This window comes from Barbus barbus (genome assembly GCF_936440315.1).
Source record: "Barbus barbus genome assembly, chromosome: 9".
NCBI lineage: Eukaryota > Metazoa > Chordata > Actinopteri > Cypriniformes > Cyprinidae > Barbus > Barbus barbus.
Genome location: NC_136737.1, coordinates 21,451,631 through 21,473,179, shown reverse-complemented (window position 1 = coordinate 21,473,179; position 21,549 = coordinate 21,451,631). Strand labels below are relative to the sequence as shown.

Here is a 21,549-nt window from a genome sequence, read left to right as displayed (position 1 = left end):
CTCACACACACAGGTGTACACTCAAGCATTCACATTGGTGTAAAAACGGGTGCTCACAGACACACATTGTTCTGATCTGCTGTTGCTTCAAAACTTATTTTGTAATATTAGTTATGCGTGTTGCTCAATAACATTTAACATTTAGAATTTATTGTGATTCATACAGATGTTGGTTGTTGCTGCAGTTTCTCTGATGTTGTGTCTTCTGTTGTGTCTTCTGTTGTTTTCTCTTTTTGTCAGCAGGTATCGAAGCAAATTGTCTGTTTGTTTTTTTTGTTTTGTTTTTTTTTTCCTCTCTCTCTCTATCCCCCATTCTCTTTTTTTTACTCTCTCTCTCCCCCTTCTCTGTTGACTTTATCCACAATTTTTTTTTTGTTTGTTTGTTTTGTTTTCTAATTCCTTTTTTTTTTTTTTATTATTATTATTTTTATTATTATCATTATAATTATTATTATTATTTTTTATTATTATTATTATAATTTTTTTTTTTTTTTTTTCTTTCTCTCTCTTGTTTTCTCTGTCCCCTGGTCTTGTCGGTCATAGTATGGTTAAATAAAAGGGTATATAAAATTTAATTAATTAATTAATTATTAAAGGTATTAAAAAGCAGAACCACCAAACTATCAGTATGGGTATCACAGATGTCATTCTGAATAATCAGTATCAGTGCCAAAATTAAGAATTAAAGAACTTGGTATTAAGACGCCAAACATCTCGTCTTGAACACAACAGTAGGAAATTTCATTTAAATTTAAAAGACTAACATGTTTTATGAAACCAAACCCCGTTCTTATTCTTAAGCGATATGGGTTAAGTTGTATCGTCAGTGTTTCTAATAATGCTTTTAGTTTGTTCAGCTGGTAAACTGAAGCTTCCTCTAAAAACTACACCATCTGGCTCTCACAAGTGTTTGATCACAATATTGAGTCAAAGTATTTCTAACCAGCATGCACCTCGTGGTGATCATGTGATCATCTCAGACGAGCTTATTGCTAGTGTGGTGATCTACTGGTTGAGCTACAGGAAATTAATGGAAAATATTTCTGTTTCTACAGATTCTACTTCATCTGTGTGTTCGCAGTGCTGATAAACAAAGGTAAGTATCTGAATGACATATTTAATATCCATGTAAAACATTTACTGGATTGTAATATTTCTAGATTGTTTTATTCTGCTTATTCCATTGAAAAGGTTTTAAACAAGTTAATACCCATTTTAGATTTTTTTTAGCAAAATGTGTCAAATATATTTTGTATTTAAAATAGTGCTGTCAAGCGATTAAGCGCAATTAATAGCATCCACAATAAAAGTTTTTGTTTACATAATATATGTATGTGTACTCTTTATTTATTATGTATATATAAATACACACACATATAGTATATATTTTGAAAGTATTTACGTTTATATATTTATATATTTATATATTCATATTATTATATTTTATATTATATATAAATATATTTTATATGTAAACATAACATTTTTCTTAAATATATACATGTATCTGTATATATACATAATTAATATACACAGTATACACACATGTATTATGTAAACAAAAAGTTTTATTTTGGATGCGATTAATCATTTGATAGCACTAATTTAAAATGTAACTAAAGTATGTTTTTGCCATGAATTTCCAAATAATCTGGCATGCATTAAAACAAGCAAACAAACAACATGTTATATTGTGTATTTACAGTTTGTGTGATTTCAGTGTGTCTGCAGGTCACAGTAGAGGGTGTTATTGGTGGCTCTGTTGTTCTGCCGTGTTCTTCAGCTGAACATGATCACAAACTTCAAGACATTAATGTGAGCTGGAGACACAATGGCAGCAAGAATGTGTTTGATATAATCGAGGGTAAAGATTCAGTAGAGCAACTGGACCCACGATACAAGACCAGAACTGAAACTCTCCCTGATGATTATCTGAAAGGAAACTTCTCCATCAAACTCAACAAACTTCAACACACTGATGCAGGAAAATACAGCTGTCTCATCTCACACTCATCTGAACATGAGACTGTGGAGCTGATCATCAATGGTGTGTAGTAATGGTTAATTGATATATAATTTTTTAAAAAAGTTCTCTAGTAATGTTCTGTTCACATTGCAGTAATCTTTCTTTTCTCTTTCTTTCTTTCTTTTTCTTTGCAGAGACAACAACAGAAAATGGAACTAAATCACCTGATCAAGAAACCCCAAAACCAGAAACAGATGTGGTGACATCATCTTTGCTGTGGGTTTACATCACAGTACCTGTATTATTATTAATAATGCTTATAGCCGGTTTAATCATTGGCTTTAGAAAAAACATTCAAGCTGCTTTATTCTCTCCTGTCATGACTGAAGATAAAGCGACAGAAATAAATGTGTAAACATTTCAAAAGTTATTTTACCTAAATTGTTACAGCTTTCATTGTTTCATTCTGGTGTCAGAGACTCTGTTTTGTGCTCTTATATTCTTGATATTTGCACCACGTTGCTCTTATTGTAAAACCACATGAGGTCTTGAAACAGGAATTCTGTTTAAAATTGAAGAATGAAAGATTCTGTTAATGTGTGCCTTAACAATTCTGTTTCTGTTCCACAAGTTTTCTTTTCTTAGTTGTGTTTGCAAATATGAAATATATTTTTTATTGTTTATGTATTTTTATTTAATGAATAATCTGAATCATTAATTCCTGATCCATACAGTTTGCTGAAGATAAACAGAAGCATGGTCCTCAAGCATCCCACTATATACTTCTACATGCTCATTGTACAAATTGTATTTCCCTGTTGTTTTAACACCCCCCCCCCCCCCCCCCCCTCAAGTAATTTAAAAAAAGTGTTTAGCATGAGTAGTATTACCAAGGCATCAGCCAATACAGGAACATACAATGAAGAAAATTATGTAATACATAAACACAATAAAAATGTCAACTTTTTTATGAAGGAATAAGACATTATTAAGCTAATATTTAAAACAAATCTTACATGCAGACATGTTAAGGTGTATATTTCTGACTGTAGTTTCCACTATCTGACTGTAAATATAGCAGGCTGATATATATTTTGCTCCTTGCTGGAGTTTTCTCCCAAAATAAGCCCAAAAATGGAGTACTGTCTTCTGGATGGTGATTTAGTGGCATCTTTCCAGTGAGCACTAATGTGCATGTTCTGCTTATCGCATTACAGGGTTTGAGCAGAGTATGAACTCGGGTATTTTTTTAATTATTTTTAATGTGATTAATAAAGTGTATGTCCTAATTCAGCTCTGCATGTTTTATTTGATATTTATATAATAGATTATTTGCTCTTTCAAATTTGGGGTATAATGGAGTTGGTTCAATTATTGGTTTTATCTTTCTCTTTCCTTCCATGGCACACCATTGACTCTTGTCAGCCTTGTTTGTCTGCTTTGTGTTATGTTGAACATTCAAACTATCGGACATTGAGTAGCGCTTATTTACGTTTCATGGAAAAATAAGACGCATTTTGTACATCTGAAGCTTAATACAATATTATATATTTGAGATTAATTAAATAAAACAGTTATATAATTTGCCACAAGAGAGGTAGTCTATACAGTAACTGTGATTTGTTTAGTTGGTCTTACTTTAAGAACCTCTGGAAAACTGTGGTAGACTAATGTTCCTGATATATCAATTTAAAATTTTAAAATTAAATTCTTGATTTTATACATTATCACATATAGTTGAATGTTACTCAATCTTATTTTGATGAAATGGGAGCAAAGATCGTAAACTGAAAATGTCATCAAAGATAATAATGGGTGAATTTAATCAGTAACTTACGTAAGTATGAGAGTGAAGCTTCCTTTCATCAGCTGCACTGGAAAAACTGTATTCTGGATTCTGATTCTCAAGTGAAAGGTTTCTCTGAATGACGTCTCATATTCCTGCTGTCAATGAGTCTTTAAAATGATGCCATGTCATGACTTGAGTTTATCGTCACTGTAAGAGCAGGACAAGAATGCAGAGATTCCAGTCCCATCCTGACAGAGAGAGAGAGAGAGAGAGAGGAGAGAGAGAGAGAGAGAGGGAGGGAGGGAGAGAGAGAGAGAGAGAGAGAGAGAGGGAGAGAGAGAGAGAGAGAGAGGGAGGGAGGGAGGGAGGGAGAGGGAGGGAGGGAGGGAGAGAGAGAGGGAGAGAGAGAGAGTGAAACAAGTTAGTTAAAACAACAGGGAAATACAATCTGTCTTTTCCATGAATTTGCCATTCTAATTATATTCACAGTACCAACAGATGCAGCTGATAGAACAGAATTACAACACTTACTCTCTTCTGAAAATAGTCAATAGTTGTTTTTTTCTACAGTAAGAAATGACCATTATTGTGATATTGTTTTCTTTCTCAGTCCAGAAAGATTTGCTTCATAGTTATCTCTTGTTTTCATCCTGATGGACTGTTCAAATACTGTAAAGCGATATTCTTCTAAAGGAGGAAAGACTTTAACTTAGGGATTTTAAGACCATTCACAAAAATCGGACGAGTATATTCTTTTTGACTGGCAGCTCGCAATGCTTTTATAATATTAATATTTTGATGTTCTTTATCAATAATTGCACACTGTTCATTGAAATTAATCAAACATGGAGGATGTAATAAAGTAGCATTTAATTTTGTCAAAAGCTATTTATTGTGAATTGTCTCACATTCCTGCTGTCATTCTGTCTTTAATAGCCTACACTGTCATGTCGTGACTTCAGTTCTGTGAGAGAACACACGAATGCAGATCTTCCAGTTACACCCACATTTGTGACGTTCAGAGAACCTGAAAGAGAAAAAATAATAGAGAAAAAAATACCCTGTTTTCAAAGTTTTGCGGGATTTATTGATCACTTTGGTGTGTGCTTATATGTGCTATGTGTATTTTAATTCAGTTAAATCTTTTGGGACATTGAAATGTGTTCACACCTATTCTTTGTTATTGTTGTAATGCTAACATGTGTCTTTAGTTTTATTACTTTTAATTTCATTTGATTTTGTCTTATCTGAGCAAAATAGTTTTAAGGCCTGTTCTGCTTAGTCTGGTTCTTACATGTAGATGAAATCCGTTTGCTGTGATGTTTTACATGTATTAGTATTTCACTAAACAGAACATAAAAATGTTGTATTATATTATTATTGTTGTTGTTATTTACAACTATTATTATTACACCAGGTCACCTTCCATACCATACAGAACCAAAACCAATGTAGCCGTCCATGTTCTTTAAAGTGCTATTGTCCTCTGCTGCCCTCCAGAGGCTGTGAAGGTAAAAGGTGTACTTATTTTTGCATTGTAAAATATGTTGGATAGCTAGTTACGCACACCGTAATACACAATGATAAATCTAATTCAGAAATGGCTCTAATGGGTTCAGTTAGTTTATTACGTGAAAGATTTATTTCAAACCAGTTCCTCCTGTCCACACAGCATTTTTTCTGTCCCAGTTGCAGTCTGCCCAAGCAGTTCTCCCTCTGCTATAGAAAGAATGATGTTCCTGTGGTGGCCCAGATCTGCATTACAGACAAGAGCCACATATTGGCCATAACTGGCTCAGCCAATGAATAATCCAATTTATGTTTGACAGCTGATGATCGAGCTGACCGCTGTAGTAATATACACTTAGGGCCTACGTAAAAAAAAAATAGAATATCGTGAAAAAGTTCTTTTTTCTTGTAACTTATTTCAAAAAGTGAAACTTTCATATATTTTAGATTCATTACATGTAAAGTAAAACATTTAAAAAGTTTTTTGTTTTAATTTTGATGATTAGAGCTTACAGCTCATGAAAGTCAAAAATCAGTATCTCAAAATCAGTGTTGGGGAAAGTTACTTTTAAAAGTAATGCATTACAATATTGCGTTACTCCCTAAAAAGTAACTAATTACGTTACTGATTTACTTTTTATGGAAAGTAAAGCGTTACGTTACTTTTGCGTTACTTTTTAAATATGAGCAGGGCTTGATTGATTTTAATACAAGAAGTTTTAATTATAGCAAATGTAAAAGCCCTTTCACACCAAAAAGTGTAATGAATAAACCTCAGGCTGAAGGAAAAGTAAATTCACATCTGTACAGTAGAAAGCAGGAGAAGAAGGTTCAACCTTCTTCAGCACAGTAATAAAAAAACAATGAAGCACAATTGTTAGTTCATCTAAAGTCATTTTTGCTTATTAGTATGGTTGAACTGGATCATCAAAGGTCAGCAGCAAAGACATTGGTTAATAAAATGGGATTAGATACATTTGTGTTGTTTAACATATTTAATTATTGAAGGTTTGCATCATATTGTGAATTTGCATTTCACTGTTTTAATACATTTTGATGAATACTAAATCTGTTTTTTGCGAGTGGGATGAATTAATGCACATTCACATTTAGTCTAGAACTACAGTCACAGCATGTTCACACAGTGCACTGTCAGTCAATAAATGGGAAAAAAGTAACTCAGATATTTTCTTGTAAATTAAAAAGTAATCTGTTACTTTACTAGTAACTTGAAAAAAGTAATAGTATTATGTAACTTGCATTACTTGTAATGTGTTACCCCCCAACACTGCTCCAAATATTATAATATTTACATCTGAGCTTCATTAAATGACCATCCCTACAGTATAAAGTCTGGGTGTCTCTTGTCCTTTGAAACCACAATAATGGGGAAGACTGCTGACTTGGCAATGATCCAGAAGATGAACACTGAGGGTAAGTCTATGACTTACCCTCCACATAGAGGGTAAGTCATAGAGGGTCATTACTGAAAGGGGTGACTGTTCACAGAGTGCTGTATCAAAGCATATTAAATGCAAAGTTGACTGGAAGGAAGAAATTGGGTAGGAAAAGGTGCACAAGCAACAGGGATGGCCTCAAGCTTGAGAATACTGTCAAGCAAAGCTGATTCAAACACTTGGGAGAGCTACACAAGGAGTGGACTGAAGCTGGAGTCAGTGCATCAAGAGTCACCACGCTCAGACATCTTCAGGAAAAGGGCTACCAAGCCACTTCTGAACCAGAGACAACATCAGAAGCGTCTTACCTGGGCTGTGGAGAAGAAGAACTGGACTGTTGCTCAATGCTCCAAAGTCCTCTTTTCAGATGAAAGTAAATTTTGCATTTCATTTGGAAATCAAGGTCCCAGAGTCTGGAGGAAGAGTGGAGAGGCACAGAATCCATGTTGCTTTAAGTCCAGTGTGAAGTTTCCACAGTCAGTGATGATTTGGGCTGCCATGTCATCTGCTGGTGTGGTCCATTGTGTTTTCTGAAGTCCACAGTCAACGCAGCCATCTACCAGGAAATTTTAGAGCACTTCATGCTTCCTTCTGCTGACAAGCTTTATGGAGATGCTGATTTCATTTTCCAGCAGGAATTGGCACCTGCCCACACTGCCAAAGGTACCAAAAGCTGGTTCAATGACCATGGTGTTACTGTGCTTGATTGGCCAGCAAACTCGCCTGACATTCGCCTGGGGTGTTGTCAAGAGGAAGATGAGAGACACCAGACCCAACAATGCAGATGACCTGAAGGCCGCTATCAAAGCAACCTGGGCTTCCATACCACCTCAGCAGTGCCACGAACTGATCACCTCCATGCCACGCCACATTGATGCAGTAATTCATGCAAAAGGAGCCCCTACCAAGTATTGAGTGCATAGAAATGAACATACTTTTCAGAAGCCTGACATTTCTGTTTAAAATATCCTTTTTTTATTTATCTTATGTAATATTATAGTTTCCGGAGACACTGAATATTGGGTTATCATTATCTGTTTCCATAATGATCAAAATTTCAAGAAATAAAGGCTTGAAATATTTCACTCTATGTGTAATGAATCTATATAATATATGGGTTTCACTTTCTGAAATGAGTGACAAAAAATATTGACCTTTTTCATGATATTAAAATTTTTTGAGCTGTACCTGCAGGTCTCAAAGAACATTAGTAAAGTAAACACATCAAATATTTACATGGGTGTTATATGTCATAAAATGGTCTATAGAAATAGTTAAAGTCGATCAAAAAAAGAATAGAGTAATCTGCTTTTTTTTCATATTAATCAGTCGTGTTTGTTTGTTTGTTTTTTTCATTTCAATTTATTAAAATAATGAGATCATAACAATCATTTATATGTTGGTGCAATATGTCTGTGTTTATTGGGTGAGTGGGGCCACGGGGAAATGGGGACTAGTTGCTAGTATTGATTATTGAGGCGGTTTTACCAAATATTTTTAATGATCAAATAGTATATTGTAAAACAGTAAACACACACACACACACACACACACACACAGGTATTCCTATATTGTGGGGACATTCCAATGATGTAATGGCTTTACTGTGCTGTTCCCTTTACACATACCCCTAAACCTAAAACTCACACAAAACTTTCTGCTATTTTAGATTTTCAGAAAACTTCATTCTGTATGACTTACAAGCTGTTTTCCTCGTTGGGACCTAAAAAATGTCCCCACAAGTTCAAAATTGACTGGTATTACTATAATTGTTGGGACATTTGGACCCCATAGCATAGGGAATACCGGATACACACAAACTAAACATGCTCAGCTTGTTAAATAAAGTGATGATGGCGGTGCTTTAGGTCTAGGTGTTGCTCATTAGGTGTTGAAAAAAAGTTTGTACAGTGTGGTCAGCAAACTTGACTTCCTCTTACTGATGTGGCAGAAGTTTTTTTCTGTCTTTGCTTCAGAGTTGCAGCAGACTTCAGCTTCAGTGTTGTGTGGAAGGAACAACGTTTATTTACAGCAACAACATGAAGATCATCCAGCTTCAGCTCTGTGAGTTTATTACAAGTTATGAATATATTTACACATACTTTGTAAACTTCCAAAAACAAGTAAAAACTGTTATGATTCAAAGTGGTTTTAAAGAGTAATCTTTTAAAGTAATCTCTTCATAATTATGATGCCTGTTTTTATTTGTATTATTATTATTATTTATCTTATAGATGTACTAGTTTGTTGTCAGTATGCAGTATCAGATCTACTGACTGATTTGGGATCAAATGTGACCATAAACTGTGATCTTGATGAAAATGAGGTTTACTGGATTTTACTGAAAACAGCAGATCCTCCAGCAGTGATTCTACGATCATTCTCAACACCAGCACCTCCTTTTTACCCGAATAAAACATGCAGAAAGAAATATTCAGTGCAGTTTAAACATCGTCTGGTTATTAATAATGTGACTGCTGATGAATTAGGAGTTTATTACTGTATGAACACAGAAACACCTCCAAAACTCAGCAACAGCACCAGAATATACTTCAATGGTGAGTTCTTTTATTCATTCAGTGATTAAGACATATTGATAATAACTACTTAAATTGTTGTCTCAGGTTTTTAAATACTTATGAATAACATAATTATATCCATATATTATCTCCAATATGTATATATTTTCAGCTTCACAAAATCACAGCTGTTGTACCAATAGTAACAGTTGTTACTTTCACAGACTATGGACTCTTTCTTCACAGAATCAGCTCAACTAACTGAGTGTCACAATCATACAGTGAAGGAGTTTATTGATCAGAATCAAACACAATGGCAGATTATAAGCATCATATCTGCCCTGATGAATGGACTTCAGCTCATTCTGCTGATCGGTGAGTTAATTTCTGCCATCTGTAAAAACATTGATATGATGTTGTTCTCCTGTTAAAGTTCCTAATTTTGATTTCCATTGCTGTTTTGCAATTCATGTGACTATATATATAATTTGAGGGGTGAGAACCAGAAAGGCGCAAATGACATTTCACCAACTTTATTTTAAAGGAGAGAAGTCTGCACACTGAAAATAGCTGCTCCAAATGAATTTAATAACAGCAACGTTTCGACCCTCAGGTCTTCATCAGGCTCAAGACCTGAGGGTCGAAACGTTGCTGTTATTAAATTCATTTGGAGCAGCTATTTTCAGTGTGTGGTCTTCTCTCCTTTTTCTTTGTTCAAGTTCCTCAGTTGTCCTGCACCTGAGCCCGATCTGGGTGGTTGGGATGTGCTTGTTTGACTTTTTTTGACCAACTTTATTTTAACCATAGTTTGATCTGACTTTGTGTACTGATTTCAATTGTGTATTATACAAATTTGTAAACTCATGGATGACAGTAGTTTTGCCAGTAGAAAGAGCTCATTAAGAGCTTTAATTTCTCAATTTTAACAAAAATGTCACTTACGCCATTCTGGTTCTCACCCCTTGATAAAAAAAAAAACCTTTAGTAAATACCTAATCTGATTAAATCACTGTTCCTTGTTAGGAGTAGTAAAAGTGTTTGTTGTTGGAAAAAGAAGATCAGCAAAGCGATCACAACTCAACAGTGATCTACAGCGGACACAAGTTATAGAACAGCATCAGGACCCAAACCAGTTACAGGTAAATTATATGAAAACACAATCATAACTTTTAAATTTATTAACTGTATTTCTGTAAGCGAGGATTCTTGCTGACCTATTATTACAACTATAGTATTTTATAGAATTGATTTTGCTACAAGGACAACTAAACTTCTGAAATACTAAATGTGTTCCTTCATTGTTCTTTCAGTACGCTGAGGTGGACTTTTCCAAGCTACGTAGAAACATTCGGTCCGGCCAAATCAACAGCACCTATGCTGCTCTAAACCTGCCGAAATCATGAACACATGCATGACTGCTCTTATGCTACTTTATTGATCTTCATGTAAATGTCTAACCAGGAACTGGTAGACAGTTTTAACCTGCAAGATAACAGCCAGCCTTACCTTCTTTAGAGCAGAGCTTTTCAAACTGGGTCTGTAGAAATATTTGAAATATATATAGTGTAAAATTTTATTTATTTATTTTTTATTAATGAATTCAAAATGTTTAATTCGATTGAATGTGATCATTCTGCTTTCTAAAGATGTGAAAAGGTCTAAAAGGTTGGAAATCATGAAATGAATCACACATATTTTAATGTATTGAAAGCTATAGTTTTATATTTCTCTTTAGGTTTATATAGTACATATAAACTCACTCTAATGCGCAGGGAAAAAAATACAGCTGAATAGAAAATAAATATCCCATTTTCAAGTAATACTTTGCTTTTATTTTAAATATTCATATTTGTTTCACAGTTTAAATATTAGTATTATAAATATTAAATAGTTTATATATTTATAACCAACAATACATTTTATCAACAATACATACATCTTTTATGCCAAAAATATTAGGATATCAAGTAAAGATCATGTTTCATGAAGATATCTTGTCATTTTCCTACCATAAATATATCAAAACGTAATTTTTGATAAGTAATATGCTAAGCACTGCATTTTATTATTGTTTTTTATTTTTGGACCCTCAGATTCCAGATTTAGTTGTATCTCGGCCAAAAGTGTGTCCTATCCTAACAAACCATACATCTATGGAAAGCTTATTTATTCAACTTTCAGATGATGTATAAATCTCAATTTCACAAAATTGACTGGTTTTTTGGTCCGGGGTCACGTGTGTGTTTAAGAAAAAAAAAGTCTGGTTTCATTTCTCAGTTGGAAGAGCTTTGTTTTGCAATAACTGTATAGTTATTTATAAAGTTATTTTGCAATAACTTTAGTTGAAACTTCTGTTAGCAATCATATTTTGGTCTATATACTGTATGATATTAAATGGAGAATGTGAACATTATTTATCATTTTTGTGGAGCCTGTTTGGTTGAGTTTTTACATGCTTTTGGGCCTATAAGACTTAGAAATATCTGGAAAATGTCCTATTTTTTTTAGAATAAAGAGAACTGCTTATATTGATAAGATGCTCTATTAATACCTGTATGAATTAATCTGTATAAAAAAAAGTAAGTCACCTTTGATAGTTAAAGATTTTGTGGATTAATTACTTAATTTATTATTCATTTGTTTTATTTTTGCCTTTGTAAATATTTTCTGGATGGAAAACATTTTTATCGTTAAACAATATAAATATGACTTTAATACCTTTAATTATTTTATCTACATTCAATTTACAATTAGATTTACTATAGTTTTTAATATAAATAGTATATAAATATATCATATAAACCAAATGTTATTTAAATAAAAACGCAAGTAGTAAATGCAATTATAGCATCATATTAAATAAAGTCACAATCTCTATTAATACGTTTATGACTGTATGGATTCAGTATTAAACACTGACTATGAAACACATCCTGCAGATACAGTGGTAAATAAATAATGAATTAATAATAAATAAACCTATTAAATGTCTTATGAAGTTGTATGTCCTGTTTAGTTTGTGCATATAGGCCTGTGATACACACTGCATACAAAAATACAAGCTACAGCGTGTGGTTAAACTCAACTGAAGTGCTAAACCAAAACCATAAATGTGTTCCACTTGTTTGGTCAGTTGACAGCCAATGACAAACAGTGTCTGTCAACTTTGTCTAGAGTGGAGGTTTAACTTTAGACCGAGTGCAGTTTTTTTCTGGTATATTTATACATTTATGTATCTCAGTTCTCACAGTTGTCTTAACCTCAAGTGGAAACCGAGCAGCGTTGCAGCTTGCAGGCTGTCTAGATCATTTGATATTGTTAATTACTATTCACTCTTCATACCAAATGTTCTATTGCTGTGAATAGAAGCCAAGTGCCAAAGCCGTTTCACATTGATCTTTCTCAGAGGATTTGATTTAAAAAAAAACTTTTCATAGTGATACTGTAAGTGGTGAAAATCTAGGGCTTGTGAGGAAAAGCAAAATAAAAAAGTAAAAAAAAAAAGAACTGAAAGACAAAATTAAGTATTATGCTTTGGGGAATGATTGATGGAATATAAGGATTTAGAAAATGGGTTCCATTTTGTTTGGCTATTATTGTTTAGCCTACAGTTTCACACATTGATGTATTAGATAAAGTGTTTCTGTGATTCATGTGCATTGCATTTACATATACGTCATGGTACATGTTTAGAAAATCATATACTTTTAAGTGTGAGTGTGTCTTTGCAAACATGCAGAACTTGTGGTTATGTTCTGGGCGGCCCCTGCTTCCCACCCATCTTCCAAGCAGCTGCCTACTTCCAGTTTCGCAAGTTCCCTTGAGCTAAACGTCCACAGTACTCTTTCAAGTGTTGGGTCCCCTTACAAGACCAAGGTGTGAAACCAAGTAGCCACGTGTAACCTTGTGTAGAGGTGCGCCATATTTATTGCAAATCTCAGTGATGTCACATTGATTCACTGAAGTGTTGTTCTCTCTTGAGTTTGAATGCAACACATTCTCACTCCCAACTCGTCACATATTAACGCTTGGTCAGGACCCCATGGCATCACATTTGGACACACAGGGTACACCTTTAGCATAATGTTTTGACTTGCAGGGTCCTCCATTGCTTTAAATAAGAAACCCTTGGCGTCAATCTGCCGACGCGAAAAGCACTGGGAATTTTATTGTCATGATTAAATTATATATTGGCTAATAATATTCCAATTATTGCATATATGTTGGGGTGTGATTTTTCAATGTAAACAGTCACAACAGTTTTATTTATATTACACTATTTACACATTTATGAGCACCTAACGCAACCCTGCTCATAAACATTTGTCAATAAAGCACAAGATATAACAGGCAGATAACTACCCTAATATTTTTTATCTGGTCAAACATACACAGTCTGGAACAACATTAACAATAACTGTAAATGAGTAGTAAAATGAGTAAATTAGTAAATCAGTGATTAATCTGGGAAAAACAGATATAGGCCTAGTGACAGTTTTTTTCTGATCTTCTGACACTGTTGTAGAATCATAATTTGAGCAAATTTGTTTCCTGAAGCTTAAATCTTCCTCAGGATGAACAACTTCACCTTCCAGAGAAAAGCATGATATAATATATAATGGCATGTGACACCAGGTTAAAACTTTCAGATGTAAACACACATGTACTGTATACAGCCAATTAAATATTGCAACACTGAATGATACAGTATATGGTTACATTATATTAACAGTATGCACCAGATGACGGTCTTTAGGGTAGTTATCTGCCTGTTCTTATCTTGTGCTGTACTAATACTGTACATTTAACACAAGAGCATCTGACAATTGTCTTGTAACTGTCAAAGCAGCTTCATGTGAATCTAGGGCAGGGGGCGGCAGTATGGTGTGTGGGGAGGTATTGGCATGAGAGAGAGTGCACGCAAAACCAGCAGCAAAAAAAAAAAAAAAAAAACAGGACAGACCTGCAGCACCTTTTTGATTAAAAATAAAAAGAAAAAAAATGTAACATCCACTATCCACTGCATTCCATGGAAGTCCTCACACCTGCATGTACACTGTAAAAAATGACCGTGATTTTAACGGCAAAAAACTGTGAAAATGCTACAGTAAAAACCTATGAAATGGTTTTCTTGTAAAATTTACAAAATTGTAAGCTAAAGTTCCCAGAATTCCCTGTGTTGCATTTCAAATTTTGTTTGAATTTGATGTATTTTCTTTGAAATAACTATTGGCACTTTTCCACTGCACGGTACGGCACGGTACAGTTCAGTACGGCACACTTTTGGGGGGTTTTCCACTGGGTACAGTACCTGGTACCTGGTACTTTTTTTAGTACCACCTCAGCCGAGGTTCCAAGCGAACCGGACCGTTACCAAAACGTGAGGGGTAAACTCTGCTGATCACTGATTGGCCGGAGAAAATCATCTCTGCCTGCGTCATTGAACTAGCGGCACGAGACACAACAGACCCGTTAGATTTAAATCAGCACAGCCAGCGAAAGATTGAACACAACTGTTTTGAATGGGCGCACCTTTTTTAACAACCAAAAATGGCTGTGTCGTTGTCTGTTGAGGAAATACAGACGTCCCTCTCGTTGATAGCCAAGGAGCGGATCCAGGGAGAGCTTAATGGAGCGACGCTGAATTTAAAAGTTTTTTCAGGAGTCACAGCAGTAGAGGCGGCGCAACTATAACGACACGTGAATAATCCCGCCCTCTCTAAAAGCGGTAATAAACAGCAGTGGAAACACAAACAAGCCGAACTGAGCCGTGCCGTGCTGTACCACACAGTGGAAAAGCGCCATATGTTTCTAGTTTTTTCTTATCGGTTATGTTTATTAGGGTTGGATGTTACATCTAAAGTTGTTAAATTAATGTTTATTGCATATGTCAGTTTAATAAGTCTCACCATTTTGGTGTTTAGTGCTTGTGTGAATCAAACTGTGCACTTTCTATATTTATTGTTATTTAAAAGCTATTTGTGATGGGCTTTGGTTCATCATGTGACTTTCTCGTCACCACCTGCTTTTGGTGGCTATCAGTTTATTTCAAAGTTGCAAAACAGATTTCAGTAGTTCAATAGGTTGGTATGTCAACATTATATCAGTTAATAAAATTATGGTATTTAACTACTTAAGTTAAAACCTAAAATGTTACCGTATTTTTTTACGGTAGAATTCCGGCAACCACAGCTGCCTTTTTGTTACCGTGAATTTTACCGAATTTTTTTACAGTGTACATTTTGCGGTAAGTTACCATCAAAGTTTCACAGCCTGTTTTATTAAATTAGGCATTAAAAAAACTTAAGGAACAGAAATCTGAGCAGGGTAACACTGGAAATCTGGTATTCACAAAATAATTTAAACAAGAACATTTTCTAATTGTAGCAATTTGCAAGATAGTAATTTTAAAACATATACATATATATATATATATAAAAGTGGCAAAAGTGGCTTCCAAATCTTCAATACTTATCTTGCTGGATATGTCTGCTGCTTTTGACATGGTTAACCACCAGATCCTTCTGTCAACCTTATTGGCAAAGGGCATCTCAGGAATCGCACTCCAGTGGTTTGAGTCTTACCTCTCAGATAGGTCCTTCAAGGTTTCTTGGAGGGGTGAGAAGTCCAAGTCGCAACATCTAGATGGATGGCCCAGATACATTTTAGGATAACTGGGCCACATTTGTGGCACCATATGCAGGTTACTTTAGACTCACAGCCACATTAACCAGTGCTTATTTTGTCATATATTTACCAAAACTGGCCCAGATATGTTTTAATATACCTGGGCTACATTTGCTGAAACATATGCAGACCACATTTGGTTTATGCCCTGATTAGCCTTTGTCGATTGTGCCACGTTTTTGCCAAAGGTGGCCTACATTTGGTTGGCATTATTTGTTGCCATAATCACTATTTACCACATGGGCCACTTTAGGGTCACATTCAGATTACACATTGCTGTCAACACCACATCTCTGCCTACCCTGCAAACATGTCCTTGTGGGGCCCATGCTGGCTTTTTGGCACAGTAGGCTAGGGCCAGCCCACACCAAACCTAAACAGGTCCAGTGCGGGCTTGCCCAGGCGAATCCCACCGCTTTGGGCTCACCGCAGGCTCTCTGTGAGCAGCCCAAACTATGGGACTGCCCACATTAATCCAATGATGGCCCAGTGTGGGCCAGACATGAGCCTATTAATAAGAATTTTGTGGCCAGTTTTGTTCCTTACCACTAGGGGTGCTAGGGTGTTTTAGGTTTCCTTAAGTAAAGCCATGTGGTTGAGAGAATTAGCAATAGCAAGCAGCAGTACAGTGGTGGAACTATGATGTCACTTTGTAGGCAAAAACCTGGAAGCGAGTTAGCATCACTTCCGGTTCCATCGTCCCAGGGTCAATGGATTTTTTCAATGGGATTTTGGTTAAATCCCTTAAATAAGGTCCGTGGTTCACACAAGCTCAAGATACTTTCAAGTTTTATTCTACGACATAAAACACACCAGTTACACCCCACTCATGATTTTTTTTAAACTGTTACGTTTCTTAAAAAAGACGGTTGCTAACAAGTTGCTAAATAGGACTACAGGCACGTCAGAGACATTAAAAGTCATCACGCCAAACAGTTTATCAATGTACAGTATTTTCCAGTTGTAGTATAATTTGTAATTCAACTAATTGTAGAATAATGAATGAATAGTTTCCCGCACTTTATATTGTTGTTCGACAATGTTTTTTTGCTTTGCCCCGAAATGCGACACAAGTCTTCAGATGGAAGATGCTCGAGTTTATCACTTTCCTACTGATGCGGAAACTCTGGGTTCGTACCATTAGGTAAACTTGTATGATTATTACAAACACCACATTTACAGGCTTTACGTGGTGAAAGTGAAACTTTAATGATGCATAGTGCTTAAAGCCACATTAAAATTAAACGTTTACAGCCACATGAAGCTGTTAGAAAGCGTATTGAGGATTTCCTAGAAGCAAGGATAAAAAAGCATTTTGTATACCCACCCTAACAAAGGTTGGGCACCCCTATTGTAGATTAATAGTGTGGGCCAAGTAAGAGCTGCCAGTGCACCAAAAGTTGGTTTGCCCACCGCCAATAAACACTTCAAGAAGAAGAAGAAGAAGAGCTGCCAGTGCAGGGCCAGCACTAAGGGGCCAACGTTTTACCAATTAACAAAATCTCGGACTGGCAGCCTGCTGGGGGCCCTTAGGCTAGCCCTAAGTGGTCCCGTAAAGGGCCAGTGCAGGCTTGTTTGCAGGGTACAGAGGCCCACATGCTATTTGATACATTTGGGTCATTTTTGCTATTTTACATGTGGGCCACTTCAGGCTTACATCCATTTTATATGGGCCATAAGAAGGCCAGCAGTGCCGTATCATTACCTTAAGTGGCCCACATCCGGATGTTATCTGGGTAGTTACTTAAATGTACAATTTTATTTTTTTTCTCTCTATTTTACAACATTACAATAGTGAAAGACGACTTCCCTTATTGATCATGTCTCAGTTAGATTGCATGTTTTCCTGCACGGCTGAAGTCAAAACACAGATGGAATTGGTGTTAGCGCAACCGCCGCTTGCTGTTAAGTGGGAGCGACCAGCCGGCAGAGGATTCCACAGCCTTCTTTGAACAGTTATGTTCACGATTTCTGATTTAATTTACTTAACTTATACTGCATGAGGGTGGCTGTGGATTGGATGATGACAGGCGTCGGTGATCATTCTCAAGTGGTTAGCAGTCAAGAAACGGGACAAGGGAGGTCACGGACAGGACACATAAATTAAGCCTAATATACGGGACGGTTGGCAACCCTACCATCACTGCACATTTTGCATTTGTCCTTTCCCATTTTCAGGTCTTTTCACATCTGAAATCGCCCTATACATTAAATAGGGCACTATTTGAGGGGACAGCCATTTATAGTGGATCTGCAATCATAAGTCCATTTCACACTGGTCCCGGAAAATTGCCAGAGTGCCTTCTGTGTGAACGCAACCACGACCCGGGATTGATTCTGGGATTAATCCCGGGATAGGGACCTAGTAACATTGCCGGATTCAGTCCCGGAACAAGCGCTGTGTGAACAAAAGCCGGAGCCAATGCCGTAACGGATGTGTCGTAGTGATGACGTAGTTATCGTGCGACTCTTTGAGCGGGTGTTTTCAATAATACAGCCCTGCAGTGCCGGAGGGACTAGTCTGTGTTTTAAACTCGGAGAGCGGTGAATAACAAAATATGTTTATAAAGCAGTACAAACACTTCCGATTTGCTTCTTGACGTTCGTCCTGTTTCTTGGCTGTCTAGTGTTTTCGACTCGTACATTATACGTCACATGATGACGTCACGTGTCATTCCGGGACTTTTATGGGTTGTGTGAACGCACGCACAGATTCCGGGAAATCACTGGCAGTGTGATTGCAGCAAATCTAACGACCCGGGAACAATTGCCGGAACACATTACCTGTGTATTTTCCGGAATCTCTGTGTGAAAGGGGCTATGGTGGCATTATTGAGCAAATTCATTCAATCCCATAATGCACTGCAATAATGAGTGTACAACCTATGTACATTCACCAGCTAGAGAATACCCCTAATGCACCGGGAAGTTCGTACTGAATGAATTCTCGTATCCTGCCAGAAGATGGTGCTAGCAGCTTAATCATACATTCATCCATTTTCCAAACCACTGGTCCATTGTGATTTACAGCGTTACATCACACGGGTATAAATGTCTTTTTTATTGATTATTAAATATGTTATTGGAGGTTTATACATGCTAGTTTGAAGCTAGTTTGTTAAATTTCAAATTATTCTTAAACAGCAAACACAAACTATGCAAAAGCAATTTTCAACACAGCACAGGTCTTTGAGTCTCTACTGAGCTTCAGAGCTGAATAAGTTGGTAAAGAAGATGTCAAATGTGCAGTGTTGGGTCAACTCCAGGAACCACGGATTCCGTAGATAAGATAGGCCTACTTAAGGCTAGATTGTTCTCTGCTGCCCTTTTTGCCCACCCAATTCACCAAGGTCAGACTAAGTAGACTTGATGTGGGAAGTTCTTTTCTTCCTGTCTTTGCTTCAGAGCTGCAGTGACTTCCTCTTAACTATTGTGCGGAGAAAATATTTAATTCTGAAGTGTTTTAATCACAACAGCATGAATGTCATTTGGCTTCAGCTCTGTAAGTTTATACATGTAGCCTAATGAATGTATTTACATGCAATTATTCAATTGATTTATGTTAAAGGCTTAAAGTGTTTTAATCAGGTAATATTAAATATGATGCATGTTCTTCTTTTTCAATCTTGTAGATATATTAATCTGTTGTCAGTATGCAGTATCAGATCTACTGACCGATTTGGGATCAAATGTGATCATAAACTGTGATCTTGATGAAAATGAGGTTTACTGGATTTTACTGAAAACAGCAGATCCTCCAGCAGTGATTCTACGATCAATGTCAGCTACAACATCACCTTTTTACTTAAATAATGCATTCAGAAAGAAATATTCAGTGCAGTTTAAACATCGTCTGGTTATTAATAATGTGACTGCAGATGAATTAGGAGTTTATTACTGTATGAACACAGAAACACCTCCAAAACTCAGCAACAGCACCAGAATATACTTCAATGGTGAGTTCATTTGTTCTTTGGCTATTTTTATTAGCTACCTAGTTTTTTCAGACACTAAAAACGATTGCTCCAGTTCACAGAGAGATAATTATGTGATCGATATTGCAGTCATTGTGCTATTATGGAGTGGACACTTATAGTGTGGACACTTTCTTTACAGAATCAGTCCAACTAACTGAGTGTCCCAATCATGCACCGATGGAGTGTATTGAGAATAGTACTGTGGTGAATTGCATTGATCAAACACAATGGCAGATTGTTTTCATCATATCAAGTCTGATGAATGGACTTCTGATCATTGTTGTGACTGGTGAGTTATTGTTCTTTAAGAAAAATAATATTAGCAAATTAAATGAAATAAAAAATACCAGTCCTCTTCTTAAAAGGTAATGTTGTTGTAATTGCATATTTTCCATTCTTTTGCCTTTTATTTTGCATCTCTTGAATTTTTGAATGGGTCATTTAGCATTTAGTAATTGTTGAATTAATTGTCTCATAGTTTTTGCCATTGGAAAAGCACAACGGCTGGAAAAACACTTTTATAATGCTGATGGACAGTGGACACGAGTTGTATATAAATTCCAAGACCCAAACGGATCAGCATCACAATAAGGTGAATTTATGTGAATCCTTGCATTCTGAATATGTTACAATATAACATTTTCTTATATCATGCAGTTTATTGTGTGCTTTTACCTTATGTTAAGAATAAATTACCTTACATTGTAGCATGCAAGGAGTATCATGGGGTTTTTTGTCATTCTTTACAGTAAAATAAGTTGTTGTGTTTTGTTTGTTTGTTTGTTTTTAGACTAATTTAGAAAGTGGATGTGTGTATAGACCAGAAAAAATATATAGTTTAAATGATTGTGTGATCAGACACATATTAAATGTCATTATCACATTTATTGGTAAATGGTCCTTCAGTTATCAAGTCTGGTGTGAAGTAAAATGTGCTTGTATCTAACAATAAATGCACTGTCTGTCTTAAGTCTGCTGTTATATGGTGAATGTTCATTATAATTTATTATTATGAATGTTTATATATATTTTATATTAAATGTATGACTGTTTTTAGTAATTATTATTTCTATTATTATGAATCATGCTAGATATATGTATATGACAAATGAAAAAAATGTGTACATCGTTTGCTGATCGGTGAGATATTTTCAGCCATCTGTAAAAGATATTAGTATGATGCTTACCAGCTTAGTTTAATTGTGTAAAAGTTCCTTATTTAGGCTTTTGATTATTTGATCATTATTTTGTCATTTATGTGACTTCATGTATGTTAATATCAAATCTGAATTCACTGTTTTGTTTTTAGGACTAGTACTTTTTGTCCAGAAATGTTGGAATCAGAAGGCAAGCAGAGCAATCACGAGCGTGTAACATCGCTCTTCATCAGAAGAACAAAGTCAAGACCCAGATGAATTACAGGTCAAATATAACACTTCCTGTCTTGATTATTATTCATCATTCTTGTTATCCTAACAATAGCATTCTATAACACTTCATTTTGGTTCATTTTTGTTCAACTGTAGCTGAAAATGCTAATAGTGTTCTTTCAGTATGCCACAGTGGATTTTTCCAAGCTTCGTAAAAATCGCTCCAGCCAAGTCAACAGCAGCTATGCTGCTCTAAACCTGCCGTAGTCATGAAC

The 21,549-nt window shown here is 35.6% G+C and overlaps 2 protein-coding genes across 5 annotated transcripts in view; both read left to right on the top strand.

The window, feature by feature from the left end:
* The window catches only part of LOC306875199 (sodium channel regulatory subunit beta-4-like), a 57,826-nt gene extending 53,916 nt beyond the window's left edge, over window positions 1–3,910 (top strand). Inside the window, exons 2-5 of one of the 4 annotated variants that reach the window (XM_079425657.1) lie at window positions 1,056–1,096; window positions 1,721–2,047; window positions 2,161–2,242; window positions 2,701–3,910. In XM_079425657.1, the coding sequence (XP_079281783.1) occupies window positions 1,056–1,096; window positions 1,721–2,047; window positions 2,161–2,242; window positions 2,701–2,947 (697 nt within the window). In that variant the 3' untranslated portion in view covers window positions 2,948–3,910. Of the gene's footprint in view, window positions 1–1,055; window positions 1,097–1,705; window positions 2,048–2,160 lie in introns of all 4 variants that reach the window. The other 3 variants (XM_079425659.1, XM_079425658.1, XM_079425660.1) reach the window with 3 other exon arrangements.
* A 4,791-nt stretch (window positions 3,911–8,701) lies between these two features.
* Window positions 8,702–11,058, top strand: LOC306875200 (uncharacterized protein). The gene is made up of 5 exons (XM_079425661.1): window positions 8,702–8,785; window positions 8,956–9,279; window positions 9,487–9,615; window positions 10,264–10,379; window positions 10,551–11,058. Exons 1-5 carry the CDS (start codon window positions 8,761–8,763, stop codon window positions 10,641–10,643), a joined length of 687 nt encoding a protein of 228 aa, XP_079281787.1. The 5' UTR covers window positions 8,702–8,760; the 3' UTR covers window positions 10,644–11,058.
* Window positions 11,059–21,549: the final 10,491 nt, after the last annotated feature.

Bases quoted from the DNA above. Each gene is read 5' to 3' on its own strand.
- LOC306875200 (XM_079425661.1), top strand. From the start codon at position 8,761: ATGAAGATCATCCAGCTTCAGCTCT. The intron at 8,786-8,955 runs GTGAGTTTATTA...TTTATCTTATAG, and splicing joins GATCATCCAGCTTCAGCTCT to ATGTACTAGTTTGTTGTCAG. The intron at 10,380-10,550 runs GTAAATTATATG...TTGTTCTTTCAG, and splicing joins AGGACCCAAACCAGTTACAG to TACGCTGAGGTGGACTTTTC.